Raw genomic sequence first — 27809 nt, 5'->3', positions numbered from 1 at the left:
AAGAAGTAAATCAAACCATGCAGTTCAACTCAGATTCACATCAGAAAAAAAAAAAAAAAAAGAAAGAATAACAACTCAATAGGAACAAAGGAAACTCCCATCCTACTACAAACAAACATTCAAAGGCATGGCATGGTGGCAGGCTGAAAGGCAGCTGAGACAATAATGCTTGAAAATCTTATATGGAAAAATATACAAAAGTCAGTCAGCAAATATGACAGATGTCCAAATCCTACAAAGCAGGTAGCTATGCAGCACCAGTTATAAAGAAAAATTATAATATTGACTGTTTCTCTTATTTCAGTTTAAGTAAATAAGTGCTAAGGACATAAAGAATACATCCTGCCAGATATCGAGGAAGTTTAATCACCCAGATGAAGTCACTGGTTCAAATGCATCTAAAGAACTCAGTTTTGAGCCACGCTTCCTCAAAGAGAAGAGATTACTTTATACTGCAGTGCAGCACCAGTCCGAGATGGACTTAGTAAGTCACTTTCCCACTGTCAGGTACCCTGACGTAATAAAAGAAACTATGCAATATAGTACTACATTGACATTTTTGCTTACTTTTTATTGGAATAAGGAAAAATATATCAAGACAAGTGTTCATAAGAAAAATTGTGAAAAGCACGTTAGCAAAACTAATGTTTATTAAAACACATTTAAAACATATCAAGAACCATACCCGCTTATATGCCTTTACATCATTTCAGAAGAGAAAAATTTCCTGGCTCCAGTTTTCAGACACAGAATCAGTACATTCAGCTCAACGTAAAAGCCACAAAAGTAAACAGTGTTTGTTCGCCACCCTTTTGTATCACATATTTTCCAACTGCATAATTCAGTACTTTTCTCTGAGCTTTCTGCAAAGTGAGGTGAATTCCATCCCATAGCATAGCAGCATCTGACATTTTATTCATTCACATTCAAACGGTGTGCGTACCTTGAATATTCATGTTTTTAAAATATATAGACACACACAGAAATTCCTTGAACAAAGGTCTGGCTGAATTGCAAACCCAAGTGTAAGGAAAAAATACCTAATTCAGACTCATCAAAGGAGCCTTCCTTCCTCTTACACAGAAAGAGAAAGATGAGACTTGCAGCATTTTTAAAGTTTCATCAGCTCGTGATGATCAAACTGTAGGAAGAAGCAACACAATCCCATGAGGTGTCTTTAATTGTTAAATATAAAAAAGGGAACTATTATTTCCTCAAAAACAAATGGTTACAAAAGTAAGGTACTCTGTATTGAACTTCTGGGAGACTAAAAGCCATTACAATCCTTGAGAAGGGTAGGAAGCAAATATCACAGAGATCTTTGAAACCATGAATGGCAAAAATGGAAAGCAGATATTGACCGTTCAGTCTTGAGAGTACATGGGCATCAGCCAGTAGCACACTGAAAACAAAAGGAGACATTTCCTCTCTCCATACATAGTTACAATTGGTGGAGTTCCTTGCCAGATGATGTAAATTGTGAAAGTTCGTGGACGGAGGTTCAAAAAGCAAGAGAGATAAAGGTATAGGAGAAATCAGTGTTTCCTTGAACGCTGCCAGACCTTTGACAAAAAGAGGTGCTTCACTCCGAGGAGTTTGGAAGATTATTCTCCAGGTGCTTGAACTGTTTGAATAGACCTCCCTAGTCATCTGGTACCAGCCAGTTAAGATGAGATACTGGCCTAGATAATTCCCTACTCTGCCCCACATGACAAAGCAACATCCATGTTGTACTGTACATCCCTTGAGTTTTTGTTAAGAGCATCCGTTATCTGGATTTTCAGTGTCACATGTGCTACTCCCTTCACAAGACAGTTTCCAGCTATTAGTTTTTGGTATTCTGTCTTGAACCACACGACTTTTGTACACTGCAGCCTGGCTGTATCCTCAAGCTGTGGAAGCTGCTTATGTATTGGACATATTGATGACTTTCTTCAACTTTCTCCTTTGCAGAGCCAAGTTTAGGGTTTTGAAGAGAGTGTCCTTGCTGTTCAGAACATTGTAGCGATTCACTTCCACCAACCTGATGAAATCGTACGGCTCAAAGGTGAAATTTAGTGTACGGTATGGAGAATCTTTTGACTCAATGACAAAGTCACCAAAGGATTTCTCTTCTTCTGACTCACGTTTAACTCCTGCAGCAAGGAAAAAAAAAAAAAAAGCCAGAAGAAAAAACCAAACCACAGAAAACAAGCAGCTGTAGTAGGCTCATTTTAGTTGGATTCTGCAAGGAGGATACCACAGATAACTGTTGAACCTTAACTTTTTCCGCAAAGCTGCTCCTCAGAGATTTCAGCTCCTTCAGGATCCAAAATGCTTGGAAGCTGAAGGTACAGTATTATTACTCTTTCTACTTCCACTAGACTCCAAAATACAGGACTAAAATACATTTTCATTGTGGTAAATTGTTTAGGACATCCATGATTATCATGCTCAAAACAGGAAATACAAAGCTCATCTCTTCTGGAAGTACTGTTCTACACTAAAATAAAAAACACTAACACCCTGAGTTCAACTGACCTTAGGAGGGTAGTATATATACTCTTCAAAATATGGTAACTCGTGTTTTTAGCACCCTGTCACTTAAATTTATAAATACCAATCTTGAAAGATGAACGTTAAAGTAATTTGCTAAAAACACTTTTGCTTGTTGCTATTCTAGAAATAGTAGTCTTGAGCCATATTCAAGCCAAATACTTTGAAACTCTTCACCATTGATAAGTAAATGCAGCCAGGGCCTGGCAAACATTATAGTATTAATATAGATAGCATTAGAGAGTCCTTTACATTTCCCTTGCCTGCGTCAGTCCTGCACATTCATTTCTAGGTATTCCAAAGGTTTTCTTCAGGATGCTGTTTCCTCCCAGCATGGGAGAAATAGGACGTTGAATTTTGTCTGTCTCCTCTTAAAGGTATAGCTCTATCTTTCATTCCAGTGCTCTTACTGGATAGACTGAGGTGGGCCTTACTGTCTATACAGATCACATTAAATGAAGCAAGGATCATTTATCACTTGACCTTACACTACAAGGGCACAGGCCACTTATCACTGAGTTACATGATCTGACATACGGATTGGTCCCCAACACTTTGCTTCTTAGTGGTTTATTCATATCCAATAAAGAAATGAACTTATTTAATCTGATTTGTAGTGCTTTCATGTATATTCAGAGTAACTGAAAGTAACAAAATCAGGTATCAGGGCAGAAAGGTTCAGAAAGAAGCAAAAATATTGCCTAATTTTGATTCTTTCAGCCTTTAGATTGTTTTGTTGTCGTTTTTTTTTTTTATTGTCAGCCTCTTCTCCCACTCTTCCTTCCACAAAAACTAGCAGAAGCTAATTCCACCTTAAATGAAAGTAACAATTTAATAAATACAGGGTAATACTAAGAAGAATGAAAGGAGGGACACTGAGCCCACTGAATTTTCCCCATCAACACACCCAAACAATTGTAAAAATAGCTCTTTAAGATACAGCTCCCTTACCTGGAGCTTTGTATTTCTGGAAGGTGTCATTCACCAATGGGAAATGGAGCACAATTGGAGCCTTTGGATTATCATCATCCACAAACAAGTAACACTCTTTTGGCTTCTTTTCATCTTCCTCACTCAATTTGATTTTTGGAAAAGGAATTTCCCGCTCCTCACAGTATTTCTGAGTCAGCTCTAAAACCTGTTGTCAAAGAACAAAAATAATTTCGATAGAGTATCAACAACACCTCTAAGATCATCTAACTACAATTCTCAAAGGGTGATAGACCTTCACAAAAAAAAGTGACAGAAATCCAACTTCAAATTGGCAGAAACAATTTTTCTGGCTGGTGATACAGAAGAAGACTGAAGAGCAGAACTGAGAACTGCTACCAAACATCAACAGTTTGCAGCTGTGACTTTTTATGTTTTGTTACTCTAAATATATTCACTTTGACTTTTCTGCACTTAAACATAAACACTTGTATAGAAAGGAAATAACTTGTTTTCGTGAAGAAAATCACCAATAGCCACTTTTCCATTAGAAGCATACATCTAAGTAACAAGGATCATACGAGCCAAGCAAATATTCTTATTTTAGATAACAATCTATCCAGGCTTCTGAAAGGTTTTGAATCTTACTACAGTTGTCACTTTCCATCTCCTCATGACATTCACAGTAAAAAAAAAATAGTACAATAATATTTGAAAAAGGTAAGGATTTATTTTAATGCATTCTTTCATTAGTGTTTGTATTCAACATCAACTGATCTGCTGCTGTTGTGAATATGATTCTGTGCTTTTATCTTTATGTAATAATGCTCAGCTACATCTCTTACCTCAAAGGGAGCTTCCCAGGAAAAATTGAATGACAAGATAACATCCACATCCCTCTCTGGCTGAAGTACCAAAGGAAAGGGAGAGTTGATAGAAAAGCCACCATCCACTAAATACAAGCTTTCTTCCATGGGGGTCAGCTGGTTGGGAAATGCATCCAGATGAGTGCCTAGAAGACACTCCAAGTAACACAAGTAACTATAACGAATCATTACACACCTCTCAGTAACAAGCAACAAACAAAGCTTATGCTAGGGCTATAAGAAGAAAAAAGACATTCCAACATGCACATTCATCTGAGACTGACCTGTAAAGTCTGATGATGAGGTTGCCTTATATGCCACAACACAAATAGTGGATCAAATTTTTTGCTACAGTGTAAGAAGGGGTAAATTCCCTGACTTCAGTGGAACAAAGTCAAGCTCACTTACGTTCTGTAACATTGACTGTTACAGAACATTAACATGCTATTTTACATCCCAGATACATATAGACTCATTTACCTCTCCAAGCCACAAATTTCTTGATGTTAACATAATCTTTATGAAGATACAATCCCCGCATGAAGTTGAAGGTTTCTCCACATGTGACCCGGGACTTGAAGAAATCCTGAAAAATTTGTAACAAGGGGCCCCCAGGTATAACCAAGCGAGTCTTCAGCCATGTTGGATCTCGGAAATGGAATCTTCGGCAGTCATCTGCAGAAGCCACAGAAGGATGCAGAACACACAGAAAACATTTGTCCAGCTCCAACATTTCAATCAGACTTTTTTTCTACAATATTTAACCAGTTGTCCTAAGGCTGAGTTTGTCCTCTAATAAAAAAAGTATTGTAATGAAATTTAAATGAGCTGCATATTCTATAGCTGGATAATTTACCTGCCCTGTTTAAAGGGAATAGCATTACACACAAATCATTGTCCATATGCATTTCAAACCCACACAAAGAAATCCTCGTTACCAAGTGATGACAACTTCCATCTTACAAAACAACAACAGTCATCCACACACAGTAGCATTTATAGTTACAACAACAAAAGCATGGGTGGAAAAACTGGGGCTGCAAAAGCAGATAAAAAAAATATCTCCCCCTGCTACTTACTATAAGGCTATAACTATGCACCTGAGTAACTCTCAGCCTTTAATACACTTCCTTTTCACTGCTAGGGAGGCATTGTACAAACGGAGAAAAACGCATAAACATAGAACCAGCTTATCCAAGTTTACAAAAATCAGGCCAAGGAGGGATTTGAAAACCTGTTTTCCATCCTCCTACTTAGCAGTCCAGTTTCTGTTCTTCCTCTTCTCATGACTACAAACCCTGCACTTGCAATATGTGTTTGAGTCAGCTCCCAGAACTAGCCCAAATTTATAGTCAAAGTCAGATACAAAATTTTAAAAAGGGAGGAAGAGAAAGTGTACTGGAAAACTATAATTGCTCTCTTCGCTATATGTGTGATGGAAGGGAATAATACAGTACAAGAGAGATCTGTCCAAATCCATCCTTTATGCTGATTTTGAAAATACAGCACATTTTTGAGTCATACTATTTGTAGGATCGTTCAAAAAACAGGAATCTTTTGAAAAATCCTATTATTTTAATGCATGTTCTTACCTACAACTTTGATAACATCTTTGAACGAATCTAGAAAGCCCAGCCCTATACCAACCACCTTCAGGCAGATATCATCCAAGCTTGCAGCAAAGGCACTGCCCCACATTCCTGCAGGAGAAACACGGAAGAATTTAATACTCAAAAGGCTTTTCACAGTGTAACCAAAAGGCCTATAATTCAGCTGCCATTCATCATGGGAGAGGGCTGTCACTTGATCCCTACTATCCTAACAGGTAATGTTTGAGTTTAAACCTTTGAGTTAATCATGTGACAAATTCTGATGTAATAATACAATGCAGAAACTTCTCCAAGAGAAAATCTCTTCTATCAGCAAGGGAAAGATGGCAAGAGAACGGGAAGACCTAAAGCAGAAGTTTTTGACAGGCAGCTCATAAAAAGAGTCTTCTTGCAGACTCAGGACACCAGACTGTAATACTTTGAACATACACCTAAACCTTTGGAGAAAGATTTTACATTTTTCCCTTCTTCAAATTCTTTAGGAAGGAACAAAAAGGCATGGGTTTATGTTGATGAGCCCCAAAAGCAGCATAGCTCCTTTCCATCTCCCCATTTTATTCATTACTGTAAGATCATACCTTGTAGAAAACAAATCCTAGGCTCTGGACGTTTCTGGACAAGCCGTCCCATGAAGAACTCACTGTCAAAGTTCTCTGTTCGGACAAAAGCTCCATATTTGCGAAATCCAACTTCATAGGGAGTGAACTCGCACCATTCTAAGAACAAGCCAATAGGATATTTATTAATCTCAGAGTAAACGTAGGTGAAAATACTGATTTGATTTCTGTTCACACAAGGGTGACAGAAGGGAGTCTCCCTCTGCTTTTCACCTTCACTATGGATTTCCCTGCCACTCTTCTCAGTGATCCTCTATCTTACACGATTAATAACTCTTCTACAGATTTTCATTGACTAATACAAACTCCTTTCTTCCTGCTTTTTGGAAAAAAAAAATTAAAATCCCATCTTGCTCCATCTTGACTTTGTTACTGCAGAAATAACCTATTTTACTTCCACTTTAAACCATTCTGATGGCTCCCTTTTCCATCACAAATGGAAGCTAATTCACTTTTCTCAGCCTTTCTTCATGCTATTTACCATGTCTCAGCAACTACTACAGTACTGACTTGAAAACTCAATTGACCCACTGTGTCAGACTTCACTGTCTGCTTATCAAAGTGTCCCCTCATGCTTGAAAGCTTTCCACAAATATTTACAAATCAAATTCACTGTCATACACGCACACTTGTCCAGAGCAAAACAAACAAAAGTCCCATAGTGGTACACAGATGGGACACAAGCGTTTCTGTTCCTGTCTCACTGTATCTACCCTCACTTGTTGCATCATATTTAAAGTTTCAAGTGACTTGGAATAGGACTGGCCTTAATCTTTTTTACTGTAATTGTATAACCAGCAAGAACCCAGGCTGCTAAAAACCACAATTTTGATGATGCATGCTACAAGGTTGCCAACCCATCATTTTACGTGAATCCTATACAAATTGATTATCTGAGACTATAAAAGAAAGTAGGTCACCTAATTACCAAGGACTCCAATCCTCTGATCAGGCACAGACTCACGTATTGTAAGAATCTTCCCTCTCAGTTCCTGAAAATTTCAGGCATTTTCTAGAAAAACATGCGGAGTGGCCAGCAGAGTTGAACCTCACTTCTCTGTTACGGCCACCATGAAGACATTTGCAATCAGGATAGCATTCTGCCAAGCAGTATCCTATTGCCTGTTGCAATACCAGCTGCTGCTTAAGCCATGTTTCCTGTTGGCAGCCACTCACTACGCAAGGAACTGGATAGGTGAAAGGAATTTATGAATTTTAGCAGACACAAATAAGTTTGCCATGTTCATACCTGCAAAGTCACCACTGCTAATATTGGGTCTCACATTGACAGCTGCATAGATAGGATAGGGGTTCTGGGCCCATTTCACTGCTGCTTGCTGATCAGACAGCTTTGATGGATCTTCCTGGTCCAAGCAAGGAAGGAAACGCACACTTTACTCAGGTAAGTTCTGTGTCCATACTTCGATAGTTTGAAGCTGTTGCTTAGCATTTCTGATTAATAGTGCTACTGAGTCAAAGTCCCTTTTCCTCCCTCTGTCCATGCATATGGTTAGATTTTGCCAGAATATTTATGCAGTTGCATATTTAGAATGTCTAGTGTTATTAATAAACTAGTTACCCCTCTGATTTCCGACTTTGATTAGCATAGCAAATACTGCACAGTAATTCCATTTTGCTAAACCAACATCATTCTCTCAGGCTTAACCTGCCCAGTAAAGAAGCTATTAATTTAGTAACAGTCATTCCAAATAAACACTACATTTTTCTATATGACTGATCTATACGACTTCATAATTCTTTACTAAAGAAGGGTGCTGGGAACCCCAGGACAGAAAGAGATGAGAACTCCCTATGTTTATTCCACACCACCTATTCCAGAACAGTTCACAAAGGTAGAGAGTAATTGGTTTCTTGACACAAAACATGTGGATGGGCAGAGCTCCCACCTGGAAGACAATCAGCAATACACTTCCAAACGTGAATTCTTTTACCTTCTGTTGTAGGAAATATTCCACAATAAGGCCCCACAAATCTGTAAAGGAAACTTTCCGTCCACTAATCTCCATTGCATTCAGCTCCTGGAAATAGTATTTCAGTCGTTCTGGGGAAAATGCCCCTGCTTTGCTGCTGGACACAGTACCCTGAGCTCTTCTGATTGCATCTTGAAGGTCTTTCTGTGACCAGTCAGGGTCTTGATATAATGTCGATAAACACCTGAAAATGCTTATATTAACGTCATCAGTAATAATGACCCTTGTGTAAACAATTTTAGCTAGTTATAATTAGTGCTGCAGCACCAAACTAAAAGCTTAAGAAGTCTAGCTAAAACACAAAACATCGTGAAGAGAAAAGAGACCATAATAATGGATTTCTGAATTCTGAAACATGCTGAAAACCCTGACACCTACAGGACAACTTCATCCTGATTGCTAACCTACCTTTCAAGGATGTTTCAAGCATCATATGCTAGCACACATGAACCAGTTCAAAAAGATGAGTTAACTCCAGGCCATAACAACCCTGAGAGACTGGCTGGCAGCAAGGGTGCTACTGCACATAGCAATAGAGGCCATAGCCTTCATCAGAACACAGGTCTAATTAAATGAGAAACTGGTTAGGCCTGTTGGCTATCCACGTGAACAGATGCCTACATTTGTTTGAAAGTCTGTTTCTGAATCAAAAGGGGCAGGCCAGATCACAAGGTTAGTGGAAGAACTAGATACATAGGAGTCAATTTAACACATAAAGCTCTGGAAGGGAGGATTATACTGTCAGGTTGCACAACTCCTCAGTGAAATCATTTCATGAAAACAATGTGTAATTATGAGGGACGACTTCGCCACAAACTCCAAGAACTGAACTACTGAAACATTCTAGCCATGTCTAACATTTCAGCACATTGCTCCAGTCCACCAAAGAGCAAGCTGGTGCTATCCTTCTATTCAGCTGCATACACCATTTTGGAAGGTGTTGGAAAGTTTTTGAAGTTAGGGCTCTGAGGGAACACACAGCAGTTTTATTCACGTAGTACATTCTAATATTCAACTGCCAGGCTTGCAAAAGCAGCAGATTCATAAATTTAGCCAGTAGCTGTATGGGTTAGAAGTATAATGGATCTCTTGGACTCTTTAGGATCCCCATCAGAACTCACAGGTGAGAACTGATGAAATATTTGACCTCGTTGTCCGTCTAGATGGCACAAATGCAGTTTTGGCCTTATTTTGCATCAACGCTACTATATTCATCTGTAAGTTTCTGGAATCAACACTGCATGTAACTTACCAAGTAGACCCAGAAATTCCACACAGATATATTGCAGCATCCAAAAGGCCCAGCTGCTGAAGCCCAGCAAGACTGCCATAGAACGAAGTCAGTGCTCTCATCCCACCTCCAGACCCCAGTACTGCTACAACTGGAACCTGCAGGCAGCAAACTCAGTCACAATCACAGACTTTTGAATTGCCAATAAATTACAGAACTAATCCCATTTCAGTCTCATTCTTATAAAAACAGGAGATAAAAATCTCTATTTCTATTTACATTTCAAGTAATTTCAGGTTTGATTTCAACCAGAACTCCTTTCTCTACTTTGTAATTGAAATATATTGTTTACTATAAAACATAGCAGTGTCATCTTAGGGACAGCCACTTACTGAACTTGTTATGTATATTATCACACATTTACTTGCATGCCATACAATATAAACATAAGAACATTAAAAGGGCAATAATTCTTATAACAGCAGCCAAAGATCACAGAGCAAGGTATCAGGCTACCTAGCTATAACAGTGTCCTCAAATCAGCAATTAGGAAGCTGTTCCTGTGATCTGAGCTTCAGTTTAACCATTCTGAAACAGACTTTCCCATCACAATTCAGAGCTCAAAGGCCAAGATACAAGAGTTCAACTAAAGAAGGTACATACATTCTGAAATTTCAATTTTTTGTGTTCCAAAACACACACATATCCCTCAGAATTTTAGAAATATAACAACATTTGAGAATTCAGAACTGAAATGTCACAGGGATCTACCTCAGACCATGGTGAATGCAAACCATGGTTTCTGTTGGTTACGGGCAAAGAATCCTACAATACCTAATTATCAACCAAGCACAAAGGATTTTACATATCTCATTACAGCACTGTGCTCCATACCTCATCTTTTGGAGGGGATTCTTTTAAGTGAAGAGCCTTCCTCAGTGTCTCTGAAACTATTTTCTTCCTTTTGTCCAAAAATTCTCTCTCCTCTTTACAGAGGTCAAAACCCAGACGTATGTCAAGATCCCAAGTGCTGAAGTAGAAATTAAAACAAAAAAACCCAAAATCATCAAGGATTTGTAATTACCAGGCAAAATCAGTTTCTGTGAATACACAGTCTAGGTGCTGATCTGAATCACTGGATCAAACTGTTAAATGAAGTTTTAGTGTATGTCTATACACCAGCTATTTTGTAACAGCAGCTTTTGGAAGTAAAAATGAAACTTCTCCCTATTGTATTTCTTCCTTAATGTATAAATACAAAGGTTGTGTCAAACAGTATTCAGATTAAGCTTCAAGAATTTCACAAAGAAAGAAAAGATTCTCAGTAGGTAAAGAAGATTGCATGAGGAACAACTGAGATCACTGTATTGACATGGATGGAGAAATGAGGGGAAGAACGATTTTAAAAGAGAAATTTCGAAACTTAAGAGGCAGAAGGGGACAACTGAACGCCAATAAACTTGCCATGAGTTTGTGAAAGGGGAGCAGGATCTTCAGTTAATTACTATATACCAAATGACCCTACCAACTTACTAGCCAACTGCTCAGTTTTGTGTGTTATTCTTTCCTTATCTCTCCTTTCTTGCACCCTTCATCTATTTTATAGTTCAAGCTCTTCACACACTGAGATGTCCTTTCCTATTTGTCAGTACAGCACTGCACATATTTTGGAAACTACGTGTATCTAAGAAAGCTGATTAATATTTACACCACCAGCTATTTTATGTTTAAGTATTAGGAACACAAAATTTGTTTAGATTTCAGCAGGACTGACACCAATTCAATAGACAGTATCTGCAAAGTCAAGAGTCACAGCCTTCAGAAGAAAAACAACCAGGTATTTTTCTCTAATGTATCCCAAGAGATCAATGGAGGCAACAGACAGAACAGAGAACTTCCCAGAAGAGCAGGGAGAGTCACTCAGTTCCTTCACTATGAGAATAAAGGCCTTTCCTGATTTTTAGAGGTCTTGGAGGCTCCTACTCACCTCTCTTCAGTTTTCAAACTCATATCCAAACTTTGTCCCTGTGAAAGGAGAGAACACATCTTGCAATTGGTAGCAATTACATAGGTGGAACTACTAACTAGAGGTTAAGACATCAACAGCATCACTAGATACTAACCAGAACAGCACACTCACCCACTAAACTACATCTCTGGAACACCTTTCCTTTGCACCTATTTTAGACATTTTCAATAGTCTCCACAGAAAGCAAAAACATTTACTCAGAGAGCAGGGTGAAGAAAATTATTTCTTCTGCAAGATTCTTGCTTTTTGCCTCCTCTGGTATTTTTCATTCATACCCTAACAGACTTTTTGCTTGCGAAAGTGATGAACTTTATACTTATTTTTCAAGATGTAGCCATGAAAACATTTTTAGAAGAATTGCACTGAGTAATCTCAGTATTTCATTCTAGATAGCCAAGAAAATGGCACTCCTAATCATGTGCAGCTTAACTTTCCAAATGTCTATAGGCAATGGGGAAAAAGTTATCCCAAGCATGTTAAAACAAGTGCAAAATGTTGACATTACCTCTCCCAGAGAAACGATTCTATCAACCTTTTGTCCAATAGGAAGGGAATTCACTGGTACAGTCCCCAATCCCATAACTGTAGTATGCTTTTCAATATGAGGGTTCATACCATCCTAATAAAGAACAAAATGTTTTTTGAGCTCTCCAGAAAAAAGTTAGATATTACTTTCATATGTCAAAACAGTAAACAATCCATACGATCATTATAACTAAATCTTTCCCAAAAGTCTAGGGCTTTTCAAGATCATCCTGTGCTCTGCTTGACAGATCTTTGCTGGGATTTTTTGTGTCACTCAAATAGCTTCTTTTTTTTTTTTTTTTTTTTTTTTTTGGGGTTGTTTGGGGTTTTTTTTAAAATATAGCTCTCTGCCACAAGGAAAAAATCTTTACCTCCAAATAGAAAATTTCCTCCCAAAATCATTGTGTTCTGACATGTGTCAGAAAACTCACAAGTGAACTTGCATTCTGTCTTCAAATCAGGATTTGGAAAAGATACCAACAAGGCAACAGTGTTAGACATACAGAAAAAATACCACTAAGCAGGAAATAAGATAATAGCCTTAGGAACAAATGGGAGCATGCAATTAAAAAACCATAATTATCTTTACAAGCAGAGCAAATTAAAGTTTGCCAGGAAATCTTTGAGTTTTCTTCCATGTCGTATTAGCAAGTGGCAAGCTCTCTTAACACAGAGCTTTCTGCAGATTCCTAAATTTAAGAGAGACATATTAAAAAACCCTTTATATCACAGGGCCACACTCAAACCTACACAGCCTACCAGGTGGGCTGGAGCCTTTACACACACTGCAGGCCTCAACCCTTGGGAGGAGAGAGCAGCTTAAAGAAACAACACGTTGTCACCCTTCTCACAACAAGAACTGAAGACAGATAAGGAACTACCCACAGATTTCACAGCAGCTGTCCTGACTCAAATGTCCCTCTAAGCCCACTGTCCTCCTCCTAAATGCATGTTATTTGCTCCTGTTAAGTACAGGGCAAGCAACATTACTATATTCCTGGCACTCTCCTACCTCTGATAAGAGAGGAAAGGCCATACTGGATAGCTTTGTGCTATAGGCCAGCTCTTGAAGGAGTATGTTCTGCTAGCTACCAGGGGTGGTTTGGTTGAGGTTTACCACCTGGGCTAATCTCCATGGTTGACGTCTACTGTGTTTTTGCTTGCCTGACTCTGAGTTTTTGACTAATTAAGTCCAGGTCTCTCTCTTCATTTCACATTTGCTGCCCAACCAACTCTACTGCAAAGCTATTCTTCCATATTCTTTTTTTGTTCTCTTCTCCATAGCTGCCTCTAGAGTAAAGATCACCATCTGCATTCATGCTGCCCAACTGCTTGTGGGGATGAATAACATTACAGAATAAATAGTTTCCTTGCTCTCATTTTTAGTGTCAGGCCATACTGGGAGCAGTCACCACAATGAACATTCAGTCACTCCTATGGGATACACATACTGCATGGGTACCTGTAGAAACTGTGAAGTGATAGAAAAAGCTAAATAAACCCTTGCAAGTGGCAAGTGCTCTACAAGTTTCTGACAGAAAAGACTTGCTATAGCATATCTTAACAGCTGAAAGCAAAGATGTCTTCATGTAGCAAGCATGTACAGATTCAGATTTTTTTAACCCCAAGTTTGAACAGATTTTAAAGTGTTGGGAAGGATATACTTCTAAGACAAGTTCACCTCCTTTCCCAATGTCAAAGATCCAATGCAAAGTCTGACATTTTTATTCAATTTTTAAAATAAAAAAAATAGTAACGTGTAAAAAGCAATGACAGAGAAAAACTTATATCTCTGCTCATAAATTCCTAATACGTAACAGAAAAATAATACATTCATTCAAGACAGGCTTCTAGCCTACAAAATTTTGATCTGAGCAATTACAACATTACAGAGTTAAGTTTGATCAAAAAGGTGTATCTGGAAGTGATTAGTAACCTTCATCATAGATGGTCCTAGCACCACATACATATAGTTCTCCCCAAGAAACTTGCTTCCAGTGCAAGCTTTTGACATCCACGGGTGGCTGAATAATATACAAAAACCTGACATCCCTAAACATCTAAAGAAGTCCCTGGCCTTCTCATAATCAAATTAAGGCTGTTCAATTTATGTTTAAGGACACTTTCATGGACCAAAAGGTAATGGTTTCAGAGTGTATTTATTCAAAAGTAGTCTGTAAACTTTGTACCAGTCAGCACAGATGCTTACCTGTAGGACAGATATGGTTTGCTCCAGCTCCACTTGCAGTTCTGGACACATTTCTTTATCCACGTGAAAGACAAATGAGGTTCCATAATCCTTCTCATTGCCTGGCCTCCAGGGAATACACAACTGCTTCTGATATGCCCCTGGAACAGACATCTTGACCTCACAGCTCCCTGTGCATTAGAATAAGAAGTTTAGACCACAGGAGCCATTTAAATAAATTTTGAAAATCAGATACTTGTTAAGTGTAGCTGAGACTATGAAAACACAAGCAAAAACTCTCTTGTGTGGTACCAGTGGATGTGACCCAATACTATTTAGCATTAAAAATAAAAGCAAAATTAACTTAAAAAGTCAATTTTGCAGTCAGTAAATAAAAATGCACTGTATAGACAGAGACTCAAGTCTCCCCCCTCTCCCAAGGAATAAACATGCTGAAAAGTAGATCTGACTTCAACTCTGCAGGCAGCCCTACCTTGCTGTCTCTCTCCTGTTTTTTCCTCTTTGTTGACAGTGCCTTGCAGAGACAAGCAAGGATGAACCTATGAAGAAAAGAAACCACCTCTGGTTATGAGATTTTAAGTTCACTTCTTTATTGAAGCTTAATCCACCTACTATATTAGGTATAGGTTTACAGCTGCAAGCTGTCAAAAAAACATTATGGATTATTTTGATCTTTCAAATAAAAAGCAAATTTTATTTTAGCAGGATGGGATTATTTGCTTGTTTCAAAATCAAAACCACTCTTTCTATTCCAGTTACTGGGGTTTTTTTGCAACTGGTACTTCATAGTTACAAGGTCTCAACACCTGGGTTTTTTCTGTTGTTTTACCTTTTTTTTTTTCTAATGCATGTGTGAGTACCTATTCAGTACTTGTTCAGATCCAGGCAAGCACTTCATAAATTCTGCCATGACTTTCTGTCCTGGATTGTCTATGTCCTCATGAAATTTAGTGTCTCATGCCATTCAATCGCCAGCTTCCCTTCTAGGACAGCAGATGAGATACTTAATTGGCCATAATTGCTCTAAAAGATAAGATACTACTCCACTGCTTGAATGTAACACTAATTTGCTATGGGAAATGGGAACACAAAAGACTCTCTCATGTGAAATAGTTTGCAGAACTAGGCTGTTAAATGCCACCAATTTTTCTTGAAAAAATATAAAAACTCTACATTTCAACAATGATGAGCTCTTTCCCATCCTTTTCTCCTTATTAAAAACATCGCTCCAGTCCCTTTAGTTTGAGGGCAGAAAAGAGGTGGTAACACCTGTATTTTTAATGTATAATGCACTGATTTTCTTAGACTGATTGCGCCAAGAGAACAGACTAATCCCTCAAGACCAAAACTCTTGAGTCTGAGAACAGAAGGCATCACCTACTTACTAATGGCACTGATAAAAGCTTAGAAATAATACATGTTAAGATAACAAGGGGAACTGTACCTGGCCAGCATCTAGGCTAGAAACCTCAATACAGTCTGCAAGACTCACTAGCCTCCTAAAGACATTTCTTGCTTATACTTTTAAAAACAGCCCTACTGGAAAAAAAACCCAACCCCCTCCCCACCAAAAAACCCCCAAAACCAACCCTTTCTGTGAGTTGGTATCAAGTTTTAAAAATTGACAAAGCTTTTTAAACCAGCACATTAAAAAAAGAGGGGCAGATGCGGGAGAGAGTAAGAGCTATTTGGAAGCAGGATTGGAATTCTCAACAACTCTTATCCTCTTGCTACTAAAAACCTACGTTTGAGGAGTAAATCCCAACATATATGTAATAGACTTCCATGTACTCACCACAAGGACTCCATTGGTCAATACCTCTGTAGGGGCATCTGAGCTGTGAAAGGAAGAGATTTCATGCAAATGAGTTTTGTTTTTAATTTGCTTCATCCTACTTTATAAACTAACTGCCTGGATAAGTGGTGGGGGAGAAAGGTCCTCGGTGTGAGAGATCTATGCAAACTAGACTGACACCAGGTATATTTCCCTTCATAGAACAATGAGGGGAAAAACACTGAAGAAAAAATTTGTCTGCAACTATAAGCATGTGCTATAAGGCCTCCCCATCTCAGTTATTTTGAAAACCTAGAGAAAAGCTGAGCTTAGATAGACTATCAGATAAAGTATCCATTTGTTTATATTGCAAGGTTAACTGTGAAAGCTTTCCAGTCCTAAGTAACTCATACACAAAATATTAATTTCTTTTGCAGCGCTGCCATTCCCATGAAGTCCAGCAAAATTTTATTTCTTATTTGGTACCCTAAAAGTTTTGGTGACTTGAGCTTTAAGCATATTTGTGATCAGCCATTGGTGAATCAACTTGAACACCACAGAGAACTGTACAGCATTAGCCTTTTTATGGGCAAGACTGACCCTGCACAGAAAAAACAACTAAGACAACATATCTGCAGAGCACAAGTTCACTCAGCTCTTCAGGTAAGACTCACCATTTCTCCAAGTAAAACTCTACGTCCAGCTCTTCATTAGCCTTTGAAAATAAAAGTTGGACACACGTGACCCTTTATCTTGAATATCATTATGAGAAGTTTTTCCAAGAGATTAAGTGTTCTTCTTGTTACAAACTATAATAACTATTTTTGTGGCTTTTACAAAAGCTTCAGTTAAATTTTGGAAAGTTTAAATTTATGCCTTTTGTTGTTGTTGTTCTTTAAATATTCCTCTCCTCCTGGACATATCCTATATGACCAGACACATCTATGTTTGAGGACACAAGTGCACACAAGTGACAGTTGGCTCTCAGATCCACTACCCTGCTAATGAAAAAGAAAACCAACAAACCAAACAAAAAAAAACCCCACAAAACTCTTCTGGCTCAAATACCACTGCAGTGCCATCTCTGCAAACAGCTTCTACATGAGGCTTTGTGCTTCCTCCCATTTATTATATCAGCAGACTGTACTCTTAACTCATAGCTGCCTTTGTCTTTGGGAGACATTGATCCAGCCATCTTTCCCCCTACCACAGCATACTGTAAATGCTTGATATCAGACCTAATGCAGCTTTTAAAATAACCAAGTAGAAGCCAATCTATGTAATTCTCTTTACTGAAGCTGAAGTTTCCAGTTCCACAAATACTGCTCAAGATGACTTACGCATTCAGCAAACGGGACAGAGTTAGTGGGAACAAGGGAGTTACAAAGCCTCTTTCCATGATCACAAATAATTTAGAGTGCCTGTGACACTGACCAACACCTCCCTGCTAACTGCATACCAGTTAGTCTGCTTCTGACTATACCAGCACTGACTAACAGCACTGAAGCCAGATTTCTCAAGAAGACACATCATTAGCTCAGCTTTAATCCAGACCTATTGCAGCAATGTGTTTGAAGCAGTTACAAAAAAGATCAGACTCGTGATGTAGCTTTAGCTACGTAAAACAAGCTGTCTTGTTGCAAGTCCATAAACAGGTGGACAGGGACTGAGAGCAGCTAATATGCACCCATGGCACCCACATGAAGCAGAGGTTAAATGTAACTGAACATAACTCAGGGAAAATAGCCTTTTCTTAGGCTTTTGACTTATTAAATATGGAAGTAATCTTTGCAGCAATAAACTTCTTCACTGGGAACTGATGATGATCAACTAGGCAGTCTGCAGTCCCCACAATGATTGCTGACTGCAAATGCCTTTAATTTTAAGCCCACTTTAAGCCCCCTCTAGTCTCCTGAAAATTCAGTTCCCTTTAAAGGTGTTTTAACACCTTCTGAAAGAAAGCAGTCATCCTAAGTTTCATTAGTTAGGCATCTGAAAGACTGTGGAACAGACACACACAAAAATAATCCCTAGGAATTTTAGAAACATCTTAGATGATAGTAAAACCATATATGCTGTTGTCACCTGCTGACACATTTTCCCTTTCTGGCTTCTACATACAGATAAATCAACTAGCATGTACTGCTGGATTTCTGTAATGATGAGATGCAGCTATTCACAGTTGACCTGGAAGGAAGCCAGGGACTAACCTCAGGGTTCAAACTGAAAGTGCGCAGCAAGGGCTGACCCAGCTTCATGCCCCCTACATCAAAGACGATAGACGTGAGCTCATCGCTGACAAGGACATCCTTATCATAGAGTGTCAGTTCCAGAATGTTCTAAAACCAAACAGAAACAAACAGCCTCAAATGATAAGACAGAAACACTTCCATAAACCTGAGTACCTGTATCCAATAGACACTCTATGCATTAATCAATACCCTTCCCCTTTCCCACTCCTGAAGAGAATTCACTATTTCCAGTAGGACTTACAGCACAGTTTAAAAAAAGCTCCTAGCTGATAGTGTTTAGCTAAAAGATTTTCTGATCTTCCCAACTAGAGAGAGGCCCCAACCAAATGCATGTGGCAGTACTCTCCACAAGCTACAGGCGCAGATTTGCCTGAGGAAGCATCAGCAATTTCCATTCTTTCAGCATGATTCAGTCCAGGATGTTATAGCGACCTATCACTTCCTGCTCAGCACTGTCTCAGAGCAGGCAAGTCCAGCAGAAACTAATTGAAATAGATACAATGAGTACATATAGCACCCAAAAAATGGCCCTGCAGCAACTAGTTTTCAAGGAGACAAGACTGAACTTAGAATTGTGCAGGTGTAGCCTCACAACAGTAACCACACAGAGACCTTGTGAGACTGCAAGGGAAGAAAAAGCTCACACACTCTAAAGCTTAGTTTGCAATTTTCTTACCATTTAAGTCAATTACCATTCCACCTTTGTCACCAACCATTATGGGAAGGTACTCCAGTGAGTGGGAAAGTTAATAATCACCTTATTCCAAAGCCTAGGATTTTATTTAAAGCAATAGTTCCATACTAACACTAGCCTTTTAAAGTACAGTTTCCTTCCCTCTACCATTAATGTCTACTTTGAGAATGAATGCTGGCAATCTGAAGACTTTTTCAATACTCTGTTAGGTCATGCTCAGACAGCAGAGAGATGTACTGTCTCTAAAAGTTTGAATTTTGCTTTTCTCAATCACAGGAACTTGACTGAATGAACTAAGTGGCAAAGTGATTTGAAATTTAGTTCCCATTATTGTCACTCAGCCGCTTGGTTGCGTAAAGCAAGTAAAGCTACAAGAAGGCAACTGCTACTCTGTGAAAGTAGAAGCAATCCTCAAATAGAAACCTGCTTTAGCAAGGAATTTCCTTGAACTCTACCACGTAGTGCCATGACTTCCCTTTCCTGAGTTGCATGACAAGGACATTTATGGAAAATTCTAGCTGCAATTTACACAAGAGTGCAGTTACAAACTGCTGTGGTTATCACTGGACATGCATGGTACAGTTTTTTGTACCACGGAAGATGACTGACACCTTACAAGCAACACTGGTTTTGAGGGTAATAAAGATCCCTTGGTTTTGAATGAAATATCAAAAGTAAGCCAGTACACAAATGCAGATAGCCCAACCAGCTCCACAAAGCGCACTCCTTACCTTGACAGCACTATGGATTCGATACTGGAAAGTTTCATTCCATTCTGGATTATCAGAGTTGTCAACAACCTGAGTTCGGGAGACTATGGGAGATGCAGTGGGCAGCTTTAGTTCCACATAGCAGTCTGCCTTGGACACTAGAGCAGAGAGTGTAGAGACAGACATCAGAACAACTTTAATCAAACATACTCTTTCCCATGAGCTCCTAATTTTCTAGATCTCATTGTATCACAGAAACATGCAAATTTAAGGCTGGACTTGTAAAGCAAAAGCCTTTAATGAAGTACACTTCCTCAAACAGTAGCAAATTGAACATTAGGTACCTATACTTCTTTTTTTCTGCTTCATCCAAACCACAAAGCCCTTCATAAAAGAGACTACTATTCGAAATGTGGAAGATCAACTTTTCAACAAAGGTGACTGCTGGTATCAGGCTCATTGCCTCTTGTCCTGTCACTGGGGACCACTAAAAGTGTCTGGCTTCATTTCCTTAACATCCTTTCAGATACTTGTACACATCCCCCTGAGCCTTCTGTTCTGCAGGCTAAGCAGTCCCAGATCTCTCAGCCTCTCCTAGTGTGAGAGACGCTCCAGTCTGTTTACAGTCTTAGCGGCCCTTCACAAGACTCTTTTCGGTAGCTCCAATATCTCTGTTAATGGAGAGCCTAGAACTAGGCGCAGTACTCCAGATGCAGCCCCACCAGCGCTGAGCAGAGGGGAAGGATCACTTCGCTTGCCCTGTTGGCAATGCTCCTACTAATGCAGCCCAGGATACCATTAGCCTCCCTGGCAGCAAAGGCACATCGCTGGCTTACGGTCAGCTTGCTGTCCACCAAGATTCCCAGGTCCTTTTCTGCAAAGCTGTTTTTCAGCCAATCAGCCCCCAGCATACGCTGGTGCACAGAGCTGATCTTCCCTGGATGCAGGACTTCCATTTCTTTTTGTTGAACTGCATGAGGTTCCCATCAGCCTGCTTTTCCAACCCATTGAGATACCTGCTGAATAGCAGCATGACCCTTCAGTGTACCAGTCACTCCTGCCAGTTTTGTAACATAAGCAAACTTGCTGAGGGTACGCTTTGCCCCATCATCCAAATCATTAATGAAGACACTGAACAATGTGGGACCCAGAATGGAACCTCTAGGTTACACCACTAGTTACTGACTTCCAACTAGACTTTGTACCACTGATCACCACCCTTTAAGCTCTGCCATTCAGCCAGTTTTCAATCCAACTCCCTGTCTGCTCATCTAGCCCATAATTTATCAGCTTCTCTATGAGAATACTATGGGAGACAGTGTCAAAAGCCTTACTGAAGTCCAAGTAGACAATATCCCCCACTGCTATACCCTCATCTAGTCTGGCCAGGAGCTGAGCTTTCTGTTTACATTCCCTAAAAATAACCAATTGTCTCGGAGTCCTTCCTTCTTCCAGTTAAGGCCCCTTTAACAACGCAAGTATGAGAACCATTCTTCACTCCAGTTGAACAGAAAGGCCATAAAAAGAACTTCTCTTCACAGTGTGATTCTAGCCCTCAGCCTTTCAGGAGGGTTTTCCATTCCCCGGACAGTCATTTAGCATTCCAATAGTTCAGTGTTGGATGCCAGATATAAACTTGAGGCAGGCAGACTACCTTACTGTATTAAATCTGAAAGAATTAAATCTCAAGAGAGTTTTAAAGGTCCAAATGCCCCAAACAGCCCTAAGAGCTTTACTCAACACAGATGCATAAGAGAAAGGGAATATATACCATGCTATCAAAACCAGGAACAGGTAAAAAGCAGTTTGTCTTGGAATCAGTCAACCGCCTACCCTCTTAAAAAGCTTCAATTACATCAACAAAATAGCAGGCACATGAAAGAAAGCACTACTACAACTGAGAAAATAAATATTTGGAAGCTAGAATTGAAGATTGCTACTTCTAGCGCAAGAAGACTGTTCAGCAGGAGCAAGGGTGAAATTTGCCATGACTGGAGGTCTGAACCCAGACAAAGGAACACAGAATAGGCCACAGTAGGATGTGTAAAGGAGCAGGGAAGCAAAATATCACCAGGACATACCCGATCTTGTTCTGCAAGTAGCAGGGTTAATCTGCAGCTTGGCCTTATATCAAGCTTTTGAAATACATATAATGCTTTATAAGAGAAGCCTTTGTTCACACATAAAGGCAATATACTATGTGTAGATAAGAAGTTCCCATTACAATGCTACCTGTGTTACAGGTATGCATACAACAAACAGCCTGTTTTCATAGCACCTGGACTAAATACTTACACAGATCTGTACCCTTGATGTTTCTGGCTCGGAGGACTTTTACTGTTAGGTTGTAGAAAGGGTGCTTCTCCCACTGAAAAGAGAGAAACAAGCTCAGCATGTAACTCAACTGCAATGCCTGTTCTATAACCACATGAGTATCAGTCCAGAGAAATGGCTCAGACCAGCCAGCCCAAAATAAACTTATTAATAAGTCAGTTTGGGAACATACACAGCACTTTCAGTGTCCTGGAAGAAGACTAGAGGACTAAAGGAGTCTAGAAGGAAACTCAATTCCCTTTCAGCACGGCAACGCGTGATGTCTTAGATAACTCCTCACAGACTTCAGAAAATAAGTCCCTTATTTAGGGTTTCCTCTAATTACAGAACAATTTTTAATTTCTTCATTAGTTCATTCCTGCTGAAGGATAAGCAGACACTGAAGCTGCTCCAGTGATTTTCATCATGACTTGGCTAGTTTAAGACTATTTGCCAAGGGCACATACATGCTTGAGTAATAGCAGACATGGCGAGAATCTTAACAGCATGGTCTAAAAACACAGAAAGCATACACTGTTTACAAAGAAGAAAAAACTCACTTTCTTGTAGGAACACAGACTTCATGGCAGTTTGAGCAAGAAAAGACAAACCTTAAATCCCTTTTCATTCTGGACTGTTATTGGTATCAGCACTATAAACATGCATGCCACTTTACCAACGTAGATCAAAATGTAATCCTTGCTCTTGAAAGCTTCTGGGAGGCTATTTTTGGAATGTAATGCTAGTATCTAATTGCCTGGATGTGAAGAGGAAAAAAAAGCCTGACTGAATCCTAGAAGATCATGAAGGACAAGGGCGGGGGGGGGGGGGGGGGGGGGGAGACAGGAGAAAACAGCTTGAAAGGATTTAGTGCAGAGACTGCACAGAAGCAGCTGTGAAAGGCTCATGAACAGAATGGGATTCTGCCTCATTTCCATCAGTTATGACACAATTCCGTCCAGCTAAGAACCTTTTCTATTCTTAAATCCCGTTTCAAAATGCTTTTCACAAGTGGTCACTACTTCACGTTCATCATTTTCTACATGGTTGGCTTGAGACCAGAGTTTAATTTCAGATATGCTAAGTATTCATCTACAACTGAATTCAATGGGATCTTCACTTACAACAAAATGCTGCAGTACGCCAAACATTATATAAAAACATTGGCCCTACATATCACTAACTAGGATCTCAAGGAAACCAATGAACCCTGAACTGTCAAACTCTGCTTGAATATTCATTATCTGATAAATGGAACTGTACTATGTTTCTAAGAAGTCACATGCTTCTGGAGTTTTCCATATTTCTTACCACTTTAAGATACTTGCCAGCTTTTGCAAAACAGGGTTTGAACAAAACCCAATAAAACCAAGACATACATAGTATATTGAACATCTTTGTACTGAGTACCATCCACCCTGATGAACAAGTGAAGGGTAAAAATTACACAGGTTATCTAAGATATCTCACATGCAGGTGCTAAATTAAATTTGTGCAAATAAACTCCAATTATACCATTATTACTGTTAAAGGACTTATATTTGCAGCATCAACGTGCTGAAGATACTCCTTCCCTCATTTGTTTCTGGGAACAAGCCATGCCTTCACATCGAATTTCACCATGAGCTCTATCCTTCAGATGCTAGTTTTTCCTCCTTTTTAAACCTTTCCTAATCACCTCTGTTTTGTTCAGTCACTGACACTAGTTTCTCAGGCAAAGCCTGACCTCCTTTCTACCTCATCAAGGTGGGGAAGGGACTACAGAAATTCAAGATTGCATGTGATTCTCAACGACTTCCTAAAGGTGCTGCAACTCTTCAGGTTGTTGAGAAATGAAGCTACATAATCACACCCCCACTGCTGTCAAAGCAATCTTCACTCATGTAGCCTGACTATCATCTGGAAATCTGACACCATCAGCAGAAGAAGCACAGTACACTCTGAAGACAGCATATCCTTCTTTTACTGCACACCATCTATCAACATATAGTTACATGTTTAAAATAAAGTCCGTTCCAAAGGTCTCTAACAACCTTTGATTTGCAGTCAGTCATTACACAGCTGAGGATACATTTTCCACACCCAGATCATAATTTAAGGGCACGTAACACAACAGACATTTCACTGTGCTCCCAAGTCTGTGCTACCAGTTATGCCAGAACCTTCCCATCTGCCCTTTCTACTTATCTTTTAGCCAAGGCACAGCAAGGTCATAACATGTTGCAAGATGAGCATGCAGAGTAATGAAGCATGAGAATATCAGATATGTTCTATCTGAATGCATCAGGGAACAGGCAGGCAAGAAATCTGTATGGGAAATGAGCAACAAGTAACGACAGTTCTACCTATAGTAGTGTACATGACAGCACACCGACATACGCAATGGGTGCATGCAACCAGTTTCTACTTTGCAGTTTAATGATTTTTCAGAATCACCTTTTCCAGAGCTCAGGAGACTGCACCTGAAGCAAAAAAAACCTTGAAATCCTTAAATGAGCGTACAAGACTGAATTTTCACACACTCAAACCTGCTAACAACTGTTAGCAATAATAGCAAAATCAGTAGCAAATAAAAATGTAACTTCTAAGCCATATTTTCTTTTGTGTTCAGAGCTACCAGGCAAATCAGGTAGCTCAAAAAAAAATATGTCTGGTTTAACAAAGGAGCACTTTCTCCCCATCTTGTTCCTGCTCCTAGGTAAACACTGCTGCACATATTTCCCTTCCTTGTGGTCAAAGTGCCACAAGTTTGCTTTTAAACCCAAAAGCAAACTCCTGGCTTTCCTAGGCACCCCTTGCACTTTCCTTCCTCTCACAGAAGTGTGCACCCACAGACATGAAAGAAGACTTCAGACCCAGTCCTAAGAACCATGGTCTTCTGGAGGGCAAGTTTTATGATCAGTCAGGTGATACGAGTAGCTCAGTATCACAACAGCAGTGGCAAACACTGGACTCGCTCCCACTTATATTGCTGTTTGTCTTTAGAAACAAACAGTGTGAAACTTAGTGTGAAACTAAGGCTAAACTCTGGAAAATTAGAGATCTGATCATGTTGAATTTTTAATCACACAGCAAGCTGAAGTGTGGACAGGCATAGAGGCAGCAAGCCACCTTGTGACATCTAATGATCACCTCAATTTTAAGTTGTAGATTGAGGTGTGGGGGGCAGCAGGACAGGTAATCAGATGACAGACCAGATCTCCCAGGGAAAGGCTCCTTCCCAAACATTTAGTGCGATTCAAAGTCGAGGTTATTGGCCAGGCCATCGTATACAATGGAATGATTATACACCAGTTAAAGGACAAACACATTGAAACCACTTTATCTAATGTGGTTGTGCTGCATTATGAACAGGGTGTGAAGTCACTGTTAATCTTTGTCTACTGCAGATTATTAAGCCCTGTGTGATAAGTTAGAGAGCAGAAAGGAAGGGAATGGTAATCAAGGATATTTTGCAAGAAAACAGATAAGCACTATTTTGTCTCTACTGATGAGAAGTGCAGTATTCTGCACTCTCCTTCCCCCCACCCAAAGTACATGGCATGAGCTTAATTCTGCTCCCCAAAACCTAAGGAAAGAGACCTGCTCTGCATTGCCTTACACAGACCCTGAATTTACTAAAAACCTGGAATCTCCATTAGCATTCTTGTTATCCAAAATTTTCCCCTAACTATAAGCTTTTTGATTAATTCCTGCAGAAGCGCAGGACTGGTTTTCCACACGTGCAGTAACAGCAAGTCACTGCCAAACACATCGGCTAAGGAATGGTGTCTCAAAGACAGCGCTACAATTTGTCTTACCCGCCAGTGATAAAACCCAGTCTCTTTCCTCTCCTTCCTTTGGAAAAGCACAGCTGCCAGAAAAGGCAGCACTCTGGGTGGAAACGGGCCCCGCAGCACCTCATGGAACATGGGAAAAATGTCCTGTCGTCTCTGCAGAAAACCTGACAGGGAAACACAGAAAACAGAGAAGTCCCCAGGCGCCTGGCTGCGAAGGGGTGCTCTTTACAGGCTCGCTCTGAAGTTTTGCGCAGGACTGGGCTGCACTCCAACTGCGAGAAGCGGAGGTGTGGCCTGCGCTTGCCAAACAACCCAGTTCAAAACTTCGCTGGCAGGTTCTTCAAATACTGGTAAAAGATAAGGGCAGCAAAGTAGCACTAAACAGGGAAGCCCTGGGTAGGAGGAAGCACCACTCCGTGATTAAGCCACAACCTCAAAACCCCCAGTCCAGATTTCCTTTGAGAGTTCCAGCAACCTCATCTAGGACTTTGACCATTTTAAACCCTCTCAGAGGGTTTCAGCATAGCCTGAACTAGTATTTTTAAATATAAAGAAATTCCCATCTTACAAGTCTGAAGCAAAGCCAAATTTGTCATTGACTGTAGCTGTTGTGAGAAGTTTCAGGGAGGCCTGAGCAGAGACACCACAACATGGTCTGCATTAGGATACCTCAGAGAATATTGATTCACCACCATGTCTAACCCTTCGCGATGTGAGCAGCCTGCGCATGTGCCCCCTTTTATTCTCATTTCCATGTAGCTCAGTATTGATTTTCCACCAAAGGTTATTGAAAAATTGTTCAACAGATTGGGCAGATTTTTTAATGCATCTACTGTGTCTTAAAAAATATTTAAGTAGTAAAGGAAGTGATTAGTTTATTAACAGCTGCTGACAGCTGGCTTGTCTGGAGCTTTTTATTAAAGAGCTCAAACTGAAGCAGCAGACCAAAAAACAAACTTAAGTATTTCAGCAATTAGAAAGTGGCAGAGAATGTATGAAAGCCAGTAATGCAGGATGTCACCAGCTCCACACAAACATGAGAATGTGACACAGTCTCAGCAAGGTCCCATTCATTAATCATTTCCTGTCATTAGTGTCAGTCACTAGATCACAATTTAAGAAAATTAATAAAAGCACAGGCACTGACATTTAGAACACAAACAAGTCAGTACCAGTTAGTGAATTCACAGACTTAAGATTCAATGCACAGGCAAAAAGCAAACATCATACCATTGCAGAACAGCCAGCAACTGCTGTAAAGCTCTTGTGTGGTACTAAATGGCTTGGTAAAGATAGATAGTGGGTTGAAGAAGCAATTTCTTTGCATTTCTACATACCACTGCATTCAAAGTGAAGGACTGTCATGTTAGGTTTTATTTATCTTCAAAAAACTGCAGAATCATGAGTGTGATTTACTTATATTTAATCTAATATAGCTCAACTATAAATTACAAGAAAATTGAAGCAGCCTTACACAGTAAGCTAACATGGAGAAACTACACTAATTCTAAACAGTTTATTATAGGCAGTATATAAAGCCTGTATTTTATCTTGCAAGTGCCCAACTGCATTTAAAATCAGGCTTACCTGCCTTCTCCTGAAGTTCTCTCTCATCTTCCAATGAAATCTCAGCACAGGGATCTCATGTTTATATAATTTCTCTTGAATTTCTCTCTCAAGAAAAACTGAAAACTCTTTAGAACGTATGCTTAATTGTTTCACAGTCAACAGATCATCCATTAGC

The 27809-nt window shown here is 39.6% G+C and overlaps 1 protein-coding gene across 1 annotated transcript; it reads right to left on the bottom strand.

Annotated features, from left to right (window-relative positions):
• Nucleotides 1–642: 642 nt before the first annotated feature.
• Nucleotides 643–26270, bottom strand: PLA2G4F (phospholipase A2 group IVF). Its single transcript, XM_049825500.1, has 20 exons — nt 26087–26270; nt 22269–22341; nt 19995–20131; nt 18528–18656; nt 16992–17032; nt 16339–16381; nt 15016–15082; nt 14544–14713; nt 12315–12428; nt 11768–11805; nt 10675–10810; nt 9802–9938; nt 8511–8733; nt 7808–7922; nt 6520–6657; nt 5924–6031; nt 4812–5006; nt 4311–4477; nt 3487–3673; nt 643–2135 (listed from the first exon to the last, which is right to left on the bottom strand). Exons 1-20 carry the CDS (start codon nt 26195–26197, stop codon nt 1906–1908), a joined length of 2559 nt encoding a protein of 852 aa, XP_049681457.1. The 5' UTR covers nt 26198–26270; the 3' UTR covers nt 643–1905.
• Between the last annotated feature and the right edge of the window lie 1539 nt (nt 26271–27809).

This window comes from Accipiter gentilis, chromosome 22 (assembly GCF_929443795.1).
Source record: "Accipiter gentilis chromosome 22, bAccGen1.1, whole genome shotgun sequence".
Taxonomy (NCBI): Eukaryota; Metazoa; Chordata; class Aves; order Accipitriformes; family Accipitridae; genus Astur; species Astur gentilis.
Note: the sequence above shows the minus strand (reverse complement) of the source record. Positions and strands in the feature narration are given on the sequence as shown.